Source organism: Diabrotica undecimpunctata, chromosome 9 (assembly GCF_040954645.1).
Source record: "Diabrotica undecimpunctata isolate CICGRU chromosome 9, icDiaUnde3, whole genome shotgun sequence".
Taxonomy (NCBI): domain Eukaryota; kingdom Metazoa; phylum Arthropoda; class Insecta; order Coleoptera; family Chrysomelidae; genus Diabrotica; species Diabrotica undecimpunctata.
The window spans coordinates 88589363-88601372 of NC_092811.1; the positions used below are offsets into that span (position 1 = coordinate 88589363).

Below are 12010 nucleotides of genomic sequence, written 5' to 3' on the forward strand. Positions count from 1 at the left end.
GGGTGACAAAAAACCATCAAATTTATTGCTATTTATAGATAATTGGAGTGTCTTTTGAATTCTAAATCATCTCTATATAAAAATAAAATAGTCCGTGACAATGCTTGCACAAAAATTCAAGAGGAAATGGGTAAAAAATTGCTCAAAGATTTTCTCGCCTATCAATCCAATTTCTCACCCAAATTTTTCTCTTTTTTGAGTTACGCTTCGGATTCATTATTAAATTTCTAACAATATCTGTAGTCATCAGCAATATTTGCTTGTTGAATTCATACCGAATACATTCCACGGATCCTTTTTTTTTTGTTGGAAACTCAAAAACTTTTAATTACGAAACAAGTACTTTAGTTTCAGATGAAAACCACTTGATTGTTTACTAACACTGGCATGTATAAAAATCTACCTTGCTTTTTCGCCTTGCCAATATAGGCAAGCGAGCTACTGGCATGCCAATTACTAGCAAATGTGTTTTGTGCTTGCCAGTTACTGGTCTATGCCAGCAACTTTCCCAATTTACTGACATGTGTGTACCCGGCTTATTTTCCACGCCTTATCATTTTACATAATTGATTTTGGTATTATCTGAACAGTGCAAAAACCGACAAATCTGTAAAAATCGATCTCTTCGCATGGCCTTGGATACTACATAATTTTTCATATTATCATTATAATTCCAATAATGTCGCTTGGATGGTAATTGATTCTACCGACTTATAATAAAATATAGTATTAAGCAAACGAATTTCCTTACCTGTTATTTTGGGATTGGGACAATTTAAAAATAATGCATAACGACGACTTTCGTCCACTAAATGTTGGATAAATGCTTCATTTACAAATTGTTCAAATATTTTCGTTGCAGACATATTTGTCTGTCCCCTTTAGCCATTGAGGTTGATTTCGAGGCTCAAGAAATCTCTCTGAAATTCAATTTTTTACCTCTTCAGATTCAAAATTAAGACCAGGAATTTCTTCATACTCATTATTCCCAACAAAAATAGTAAATTGCATACTATTGCACTTGATAGTAGAATACGCAATAAGAAACGCTAAAAATGGAAAAGCAAATGGACCTGATGAAATTCCTACAGAACTGTTGAAACTTTTGAATGATAAATCCGTAACCATAATATTAAATCTATTCAATACAATATACAATACTGGTATAATACCTCAAGAATGGTTGCTATCTACGTTTGTCACCATACCGAAGAAAACTAAGGCAATGCAATGTTCAGATCATCGAACAATCTCCTTGATGAGTCATCTGCTTAAAATATTTCTTAGAGTCATCCACAACCGAACCTATCAAAAGTTAGATATCGATATTAAAGTTACACAGATGGGATTCAGAAAAGGATTAGGTACAAGAGAAGCTCTCTTTGCCTTAAACGTCCTAATACAGAGATCTCTAGATGTTAACCAAGAGGTACACGTCTGCTTTATAGACTTTGAAAAGGCCTTTGACAAAGTACGCCACAATAAACTCAAAGAAATCCTGGAGGGTAAGAACATCGACACCAGAGACATACAAATAATATTAAATCTGTACTGGAATCAGCGAGCTAATATAAAAATAGAAGACCAAACATCGGAAGAAATAGAAATACGTAGAGGAGTACGACAGCGTTGTATGTTGTCACCGCTCTTGTTTAATATCTACAGCGAACAAATATGCCAAGAAGCTCTGTCACATGCAAACGAAGGGATAATAGTCAATGGAGAAGTTATCAATAACATTCGATATGCTGACGATACTGTGATAATGGCAAGAACAGCGGAAGATCTACAACATCTAGTTGAAATATGAATGAGATATGTAATAACTACGGCATAAGAATGAACGTCAAAAAAACCAAATATATGACCTTCAGTAAGAATCCAATACATGACACTAGTTTCGCAATAAACGGTACACAACTCGAAAAAGTAAGCGAATACAAATACTTGGGAACCCTCATCAATGAAACAGGTGACCAAAATCACGAGATAAAAAGACGTATTGAAATTGACAGGTCTACCTTTATAAAAATGAAAAAATTATTTTGTAATCGTGATATTAGTATTCAGCTACGAACTAGAATGTTAAAATGCTATGTATTCAGTACTTTGCTTTACGCTGTTGAGGCATGGACTCTTAAACAAAGGAATGTTAAAAATCTTGAAAGCTTTGAGATGTGGTGCTACCGCCGTATACTAAAAATAAGTTGGGTGGATAAAATTACACATGAAGAGGTAATACGCAGAATAAATAACGATCCAGAAGTTATACTGAATATAAAAAAGAGAAAACTTGAATACTTAGGCCACCTGATGAGAGGACAAAAGTACACATTCCTACAAAATATAATGCAAGGAAAAATCCAAGGACGCAGAAATCCAGGCCGTCGAAAAATGTCCTGGATGAGAAATTTAAGAGAGTTGTTTGGCTGTACCACTAACGAATTATTCAAAACAGAAGTAAATAAAATTAGAATCGCCCTAATGATATCCAATCTCCGATAGGAGATGCACTCAAAGAAGAAGAAGCACTTGATATCATTGTTTTGCTAGCAGTTTTCAAGCATCTTGGTATATTTGATTCTGTCTCATCAACACCTTTTTCCCCTGATGTTGGAACTTTTTTGTCAGCGGTTCTAAGTAGGTTTATTACCTTTTGTAGATCAATATTTTCTATCCACAAAAGAAATATCTCAATATTAATATTTTACAAAAAATTCATTAATATTTATTTATTTATTTGGCTCCAATGCTCATATCACAATTTCAGTACAAAAAATAATATAGAAAACAAGGCACGTACAAAAGCTACACCGTAGAAATGAGTAACAGCAGATTTTGCAAACAAAAATTTAATCATAGTAAGAATAAGCTTTTTAGACATATCGTTCTTGGATTTTTAAGAAGCCTCAGCCTCAACTAATGCCATCACAGTAAAATTAACATCTTCAGAGTCTCTCTCAATAAATTCTTTGCACACTTTCGCAGCATCCTAAAACAAATAGAGTAATTAATATAATAATCAATCATAACAAATTTTATAGCGAATGAATACGCTAATATCCAGTTCAGCATGCACATTTTTTAAAAGTTTTTAGTTGACTGATGAAACGTAAAAGGTTGTAAAAGAAAATTCAGAAATAATTGAAAATATAAAAATTATAATGTTTAAAACAAATTGTAGTAAAATTTGAAATAAATTATTATTAATACTGATCACCCAGACAAGTTGGCCGAATCATCTACAATTCCGCCGACAATACTGTTACTCGCATGAATCAAATAATGGAGAAATCCCGTCTATAAGAAAGCTATACCTATAAATCTCCTATAATCTCCCAACAACGCTCTCCAATGTAATATACAAGTGATTCGCGAAAATAAACTGATATACTTCTTATATTTTTTAGGTGCTGTGTCCGTATTCAGACGTTGAAATAAAGCTTACTTGAAATACATGTCAACCAAAACACAAGAGGCAACTTAAGGGTTGTCACTCCCGAAGGTACTTTTTAAAAAGGCCTTTTAAATGTACAACTAACAGAAAATCAGCGCTTTATTTAATATAATTACAACTGACTTTAAAATAAAAATTTACAGTATTTATAAGAAATTAATTGATAACGACCCCTCTGCAATATGTGTCGAAACTGCTGATCGGCTGGACTTTGAACTACAATACCGCTGACAATCGGGGTTAATGTATCGTAATTTCACATCCCCTGTGGAAGTTTTGTGAGGGATGAACAAAACTCTGTGTAATGTTTCTTTTAAAGTTCTGGATGCATAGGCGATGGGTTTATCGTTTCCTATTGGACCTTGTGATAGGATGGCTCCTATAGCGAAGTTGCTTGCATCAGTCGTAAGGTTGAAGGGTTTAGTGAAGTCTGGATATTGCAGAAGTGGTTCATTAATCAATAAGCTTTTACAGGTTTTTATACAGTTTAAGAATTCTTCGGTGTGTTCAATTTTTGCATCCTTTTTAAGACATATGGTAAGTGGTTTTGTAATTTTGGCAAATTCCTTTATGAATTTTCTATAGCAACCAAGTAATCCTAAAAATCCTGGAATTTTTTTTGCTGTTTTTGGTATAGGATAGTCTATGATGGCTCTAATCTTAGTCGGGTTTGGTTTAATTCCCTCGCAGGTTACGACGTGGCCTAGAAAATCGACTTCTTTCTTAAATCTGGTCTTAATCTTGTTTCTCTTAATCTTTCAAAAATTTTCTTAAGATTTACCATGTGTTCTTGAAGAGAGGTTGATACAATAATGTCGTCCATGTAGACCAGACATATTTCTCCTATAAGTCCTTTTAGTACGTTCTTCATTACTCTCTGGAATGTTGAGTGTGCATTTTTGAGTCCGAACGGCATTTTCATGTATTCATAGTGCCCATTTTCAACGTTAAATGCAGTCTTCTAAATGCGTCCTAGTTTGTCCAGAATGTCTGTTATATTTGGAATTGGATATCGGTCATCGATGGTTTCTCGTTCACCTTCCTGTAGTCGACAACTATTCGCCATTGAATTTTTCCCGAGGCATCTGGTTTCTTTGGAACGACCCAGATTGGGGATGACCAGGGTTATTGACTCGGTCTGATGATTCCTTGATTGATCATCTAAGTGATCTGCTTACGTACTTCTTCTTTATGGATGTGTGGATACCAATATGACTTGGTATAAACTGAAACTTCGTCTTTGGTTCGTATATGGTGCTTTATTTGGTTAGTAAATGTTTAAGGATCGTTTGGATGATGAAATATCTCTGCAAACTTCCTGCACAGTCGTCTTAGGTGAGATTCTTCTTCTGTATTAAGATGACCGGTTCTAAGGAGAGGATCGACATCTCTTAGATTACTGTTTTCGTTAGGTATGATATCTGACGTGTATATATGATATTCTTCGAGATTTATTGATTGACTTTTGATGATCAGTTAATGCTACTTGGATGTATTCATCGGTGTTATTGACTAGCTCGGTCCAGGCGAATTGATTATATGCGACGGTGAGAGTTTCTCTTAGGATAGCACCTTCGACTTCTTGTCTTGGGATGATGATTGTACCTGATGTTTCCTTTACTGGCACTCTGACTTGGGTAATTGTTTGGGGCTCTAGCTGAACTGTATAATAATTAATAGAAAGAATAGAATACTCTGTAGTAAGAGTAGCTTGGGAAAATCGAGATTTGCTTTCAGAAGTTTAAGATTATCGAGGCCAACAAGACCGTCAAATGTCTTGTGAAATTTGAAAAGATAAAATTTTAGGTTAATATCCGAGTTAAATTCGGGAAAAATTGGAATTACTACAGAATAATCTTGTGAATGATTATGAAAAATTGATGTAACGATAAATGGTTCATATTTAATATTATTCTTGTAGAATGTATTGGCTATATCAGGATTAAGGAAAGATTTAGTGGCTCCTTTATCAATAAGAAGTTTAATAGGGAGATTTTGAATTTTAATGTAAGGAAGCTCTCTTTTGTCAGCATAGGAACGCAATTCTACTACGTTTCTTCTTTTTCGTCTTGAAACGTTTGAAAATTTACATCTTCCTCATATTCTTGACTTTATTGTTCATAATAAGAGTAATCTGGGTATGTGTCATTGTCTATACCTTCATCGTAATTATTTTCCCGTTGTTCGATATTAAAGAGTTCTTCTACGGTGAATCGGGGGCTGGCTGTTTGTTGAAAGCGAAAATTTAAGATTGGGGTCTATTAAAGCCGGTTTGGCGTGTAGATACGCTCATAGGTGTTGGCTTATATGATTGAGATGGAACTGATTTATTAAAATTGGGTTGATTAGCCCTAGAATTTTGTGCATATGGAGTGATTTGATGATTTTGTTGGAATCTAGGAGGTTGAAATGTCCCTCTTGGATTAGTGTTGAATGGCTGTTGTTGCAAAGGCATTTGATTTGGCCTAAAGAGTGGCTGTGGCCATTGGGGCTTGGGCACCTCAGGCTGCCATCGTGTAGGAGCGGGTATATGAGTTAAATTGGGTCTCTGTCTTTGTGAAGTCGAAGGTGGTTTATTAGAAGATGATAAGGAATAATTATGAGTTTTTTGAAGATATCTAATGTTATTTTCTTCCTGAATATATTAAATAGCAAGAGCGAGATTCGGTGGTCTCATGGATCGAATTGTTGATCCTAGGGGTTCTCTTCTTCATCATCATCATCATGCAACCTCTTCTGTCCACTGCTGGACATAGGTCTCTCCCATTTTTCGCCACTCTTCACGGTTCTGTGCTTCTTGTTGCCATTTCTTGGATATTCGTCTAATGTCGTCCATCCAGCGTGTTGGTGGTCGTCCTCTGCTGCGTTTGTCTTCTCGTGGGCGCCAGTCAATTAGTTTTCTGGTCCATCTTGTGTCTTTCAGTCTCGCTATGTGACTTGCCTCTACCCCCCTGGGCAGGGGTTCTCTTAGGCCTGTCAAAAATGTGGTTAGAGCTTGTTGTTGGAAAAATTATTTTTTACTTCTTTTAACTTCCTCGTTTTCTGTGTGTAATTTAATATGATTTGAAATAGTATTTAAAAGATTCATAACTTTTTCATGAAATTGATGAGTGTTTTCGTTTGGAGCTTGACGAAGATTAACTAAATCTCTAGTTAATGAGTTTTCGTTACGTTGGTCTCTAAAATTTTTGACAAGAATTGATTTTATTAAGGCCAGTCTTTACAGCCGTATACAAAAATAATTTCTCTGGCTTTTCCTTTAATTTTGTTCATAATTCCTCGGATAAGCATGTGATTTTGAAAATTTTCGGAATTTGTATGATCCCAGAAATGGTTTAGAAGCATGGAAATAACATCAATAAAATTATGGAGTTCATTTGAATTGCCGTCGTACTCTGGTACGATAGAAAGGTCTTTATTAACATCAAAAATGGGTGCCATATTAGAATTATTTGAAATGGATGCTGGTGTAATTATTATAGAAGGTATTTCAAACGAATTTGTGGACTTAAAAATATGATTATTGTCAACTAAATTTAAATCTGGTTTAATATTTCCACTAGATTCTATATTAGATTCAAAATTTGTTGAAAGAGAATCGCTTATTCTAAAAGATGATACTTGTGAAATGATATTAGAATTAGAAATAAGATGAAATTTGCTTACAAGTATAGGATGATGATTGGATGCATTCCTTTCTGGTACAAATTTCTGTTCTTCTTTAAGTTTCTTTTCAGCTTTCTTCATAAATATGTTTCTATGCCAATTCGCCTGGAATCCATGGGTTAAACAGCTGCAGTTTTCCCAGAATTTGGGTTCGGTAACGGGTAAACGTTAGAAAACGACGAGGATCTTCTGGAGACTTTCCACTAATCCTAGTGACTGCGCCACTTAAGGGTTGTAACTCCCGAAGGTACTTTTTGAAAAGGCCCTTTTTAAAGGTACAACTAACAGAGTAACAGCACTTTATTTAATATAATTATAACTGACTTTAAAATAAAAATTTACAGTATTTATAAGAAATTAATTGATGACGACCTGTCTGCAATATGTGTCGAAACTGCTGATCGGCTGGACTATTAAACTGCAATACCGCTGACAATCGGGGTTAATGTATCGTAATTGGCATATCATAATTACAAGACAATAATAAACGAAACACATGCACTTGTAAAAAAAATAAAAAATTATCACTGGCAACTCTTTTTGAAAGAAATGGAATATGATTTTTATGGTCCACAAAAGGAAATATGGAGCTTTAACAGAGAACCAAAACACATAGAAAAGAAAACATGGATTGACTACCTAAAAAAGATCTATGCAAAGGAAGAACAAATGACGGTAGAACCGGAAACACCAGAAATTACCACAAATGAAGAACTAATAGACATACACAGGGAGTTCGTAAAATACTGAAAAGCTGAAGAAAAGCAGCAGGTAAAGACGGTATACCAAACGAATTACTGAAATATTGTGGAGCAGAATTGACAGAACAATTAATAACATTAATTAATAAAATTATAAAACACAATAAAATACCGAAAGAATGGAGAACGAGCCAACTAATTCTATTATTCAAAAAAGGAGAAAAAAAGAAACAGCCAGAAAACTATAGAGGTATAAACTTGTTGAATATTAACCTAAAACTTGCAACTAAAATTTGACAGTAACTAATGTATCAGATGATAAGTTTAGCAGATGAACAACAGGGTTTCCGTAGTAAAAGATCGTGTACAGATGCAATATTCGTCGTAAAGTAAATTACTGAAAAATCACTAGAGTATAATAGACCAGCATTTCTGTGTCTGATTGACTTAAAGAAAGAATTTGACAGATTAAGATTAAGATGTAGTCCATCTTCTGTATAATAGGAAAGTTTCCCTAAATATTATAAAAACTGTTGAAAACATCTGCCAAAACAACAAAATGGAAGTCAGAATAGATGGACAACTTACAGAACCTATATAAATAGACAGCGAAATAAGACAGGGAGACTCATTGAGCACTATGCTCTTTAATTTAATCATGAATGAAATCATCAAAAGCGTTAACAAAGAAAGAGGATACAGAATGGGGACAACGAAGTAAAAATACTCTGTTACGCAGACGACGTGAAATTGATAACCCAAGATGAAGATAGTCTGCAAAGACTGGTACACAGATTTAACATAAGAGCAAAAGAATTTAATATGACAATCTCATCTCAGAAAACTAAAACAATAGAAATCAGCAAAGAACCAACCCGGTGTAAAATATAAATTGATGGCATCAGTATTGAACAAGTAATGGAAATACAATACCATGAAATTACACTGTCCAGCTATGAAGACCTGGGCAAAGAAGTGAGAGATCAAGTACAAAAAGCAAATAGACTGGGAGGATGCCTTAATAAACTATATGGCGAAACAGACACATTAACACTGAGATGAAGTCAAGAATTTATAAAGCCAGTCTAAGACCAATAATGACATATGCCTCAGAAACAAGACCCGACACAGCAACAGCACAAAGGCTACTGGAAACGGCAGAGATGAGAGTAATGAGAAGAATTACAGGAAATACGATGAGAGATCGAAAGAGAAGTGAAGACATTAGAAGAAAATGTAACGTACAGTGAACAAATGAACGGACACAAAATAGAAAAAAAGAATGGAATAACCACATAAGCAGAATGGAGGAGACTCGTGTCGTCAAAATATCAAGAGATAAGTCACCAATCGGCGGAATATGGAGTGACAACCTTCCATAGAGGTATTAATCCGCCAATGAACAAAAAGAATTGCTTATAAAGAGGACGAAGAATAAGAAAGAAGAAATTCTAAACATAACAGTGTGCCAAAGGAACCTTAGGTGTCGTGTTTAAAAAATCAGCAATTAAGTGGAACGACATATTAAATGAGATCTTATGTGGAACGTATTAAATGCTCACTACTATACAGAGATCTATATACTTAATAAGGTGTATACTATCTATGACAACCTAGTAAAAAAGCATAAAGTATATGCTAATTTCAAATTGCATACTATATCCCATCTAAAACAATTACCATCTCTAATCTTCAGTGAAGTATGATATAAGGCGAAATATAAGGAAAAAATTGGACTTGATCAATTATTACTCTGAAATATTTGGTGGAAAAATGGATTAAAAAGCGAAGTATGACAAAACTGGAATTTCACTTACAAAAAATAATAACAAATAAAAAACGTATTACAACAATGTTCATGTCTATGTCGTCTTCTTCGCCATGTTGCGGGATTGGTGAACGGGTTCCTGTGTTGATGCAGATATTTTTAAAATGATAGTGTGTGACTGGTGGCAGATATGGGAGGACAGACAGCATGTCCTTTTTCTTTGTTTCAGAGTCAAGGTATGGAGTACAGATGACTTTGATTACCAATGAATTTTGAGACATTTGTTTTGGCCATCGCGACAGTAAAAAACGGAAAATCTTTATTCAGCGTAGGTTTGTATTTCAAAACCCAAGCCCAAACCCCATTTCTAACCACTTCTCAGGTGCCCCATCACTATCTTTTTTTCTATTTACAAGCACATCTTCTATTTTCTTTGTTGACACAATGTCACTCATTTTTATGTTAATTACTTTAAAAGTCTCTGTCAATTTTGAAGTTTTTATTACATCAATCCAGTCGTCTAGCCCAAATATGTGAGAAGATTTTCTGGCAGCCTTTTCAACAACCCCAAAATATCGGTCGTTTGGCAAAAAGGAGTGGTCAGATACAAGAAACTTGTGATCTATAGTTCTATTTTTATGTAAGAATCTTGAACAAGATTTAGTAACGTGGCAGTCACTTTAAAATTTCTGTTTTGTCCTGTACATGAATCTGAATAGAGAGTTACGTGGTTATGATTTTTGGCATGTTTTCTCAGATGCATGGTCAATATTGAAGATATTTCCTGAGATCCTCTACCATCATCTGTTTCGTCCTACACATACATAAAGCCGTTGTTTTATCCAAATCAGCCAAAACCAAGAAAACAACTGGACTCTTGAAAATGATGAACACGAAGAGTATGCCAGACAAGGTTTATTATACAGAAAGGACCAAAAGTCTGGAAACGCCAATTATCTCTTAAATGGATAGTCTGCATTATACAAAAATAGGGAAAACCATGAACATCAGGCAGTTGCGAAAGGAAAGTATCCGACAGGGCAGAATGGAAGAACATTGTTAAGCAGGCCAAGACTCACAAAGGGTTGTAGCGCCATTAGAAGAAGAAGGGATACACCTACTTTGCAATATGAAGATTTGTAATTTGATGTTTGTAACGTTGCTAGATTTACCACATTTCTGATATCATTAGTCACCTTGATTTTCTAAATACAACACCCTGTATATTGTACAATAATTGAAATCTCCACTTCAATACCAGTTCATCATCATTATTCTGGCTTCACAACCCTGCGTGGGTCCTAGCCTCCTTAAGAATTTCTCTCCTGTCGTCCCTATCCATTGCTTTCTCAGCCAAGCATGTATTCCCATATTTCTCATGTATTCATCGATGTTATCAAGGAACCTTGTTCTGGGTCTTTCTCTTCGTCTCTGACCAATAGGTCTATCAAGGAGCGTTTTTCTAGCTGGATCATTTTGTTCCATCCGCATTACATGCCCTATCCACATCAGACCTCCTATCTTAATGTGATTTACGATATCAGGTTCCTGGTATATTCTATAAAGTTCAAGTTGTATCGTCTTCTCCATACTCCATTGTCATTCACTGCTCAATAGATTCGCCTTAGTACTTTTCTTTCGAAACATCCTAACATATTTTCATTACCTCTTCTCTCTTGTCTGTTCCCCTTACCTCATCTCTTTCGTCTTCCAGGTTTTCTTCTTCTTCCTCTATATTAAGTGCCTGGGTAAAGTAATCCATCCATCTATTCAATAAATCCTTACTTGTTGTTAATAGGTCGCCATTCTGACTTCTGTATTGTCTTGTGGTTGCCTTAAATTCTTTTCTGTTGATGTTAACTTTCTTATGGAATGCTCTCAATTCTTTCTCTCTGTTGAGATTTTCTATATATTTAAGTTCCTCATTTAGGTGGTTTCGTTTTTTTCTTTTGTGTATCCTCTTTTCTTCTCTTCTCTTTGTCTGGTATTTCTCTGCAGTTGTTCGGGTAAGAATCTTTCTGTAGGCTTCATTTTTTTTCGTTTGTTGCATTCTTGTATTCATCGTCAAAACAATAATTTTTACGGGCACAAATTGCTGTTCCTATTTCATCTTTGGCTGCTGCTTCAATGTCTTCCTTTATTCTGGTCCAGTAGAGTCTATATCTGTCTGACATTCTTCATTTACATTTTGATTCCTTAGCCTGTTGGTGATGTTTTCCGAGTACCTTTCTGCAATTGTCGCATCTCTCAGCTTTTGCACATTCCATTTGTTTGTATCCATTTTATTTTCTTTACTGGTGTTTGAAATTCTAGCCCTCAATGTTGAGATCACTAGGCAATGATCTGAGTCTATGTTTAGACATAATAAATTTCTGCAGTTTTTTACGTCTGTTCCATGATTTGAATCTATTAAGATGT

The 12010-nt window shown here is 34.8% G+C and overlaps 1 protein-coding gene across 2 annotated transcripts in view; it reads right to left on the reverse strand.

Annotated features, from left to right (window-relative positions):
- Window positions 1-2721: 2721 nt before the first annotated feature.
- Uch (Ubiquitin carboxyl-terminal hydrolase) overlaps window positions 2722-12010 on the reverse strand; it is a 31690-nt gene continuing 22401 nt past the window's right edge. For both annotated transcript variants that reach the window (XM_072543751.1, XM_072543752.1), the window contains one exon: window positions 2722-2992. In XM_072543751.1, coding sequence (XP_072399852.1) covers window positions 2900-2992 — 93 coding nt within the window. In that variant the 3' untranslated portion in view covers window positions 2722-2899. The remainder of the gene's footprint in view (window positions 2993-12010) is intronic.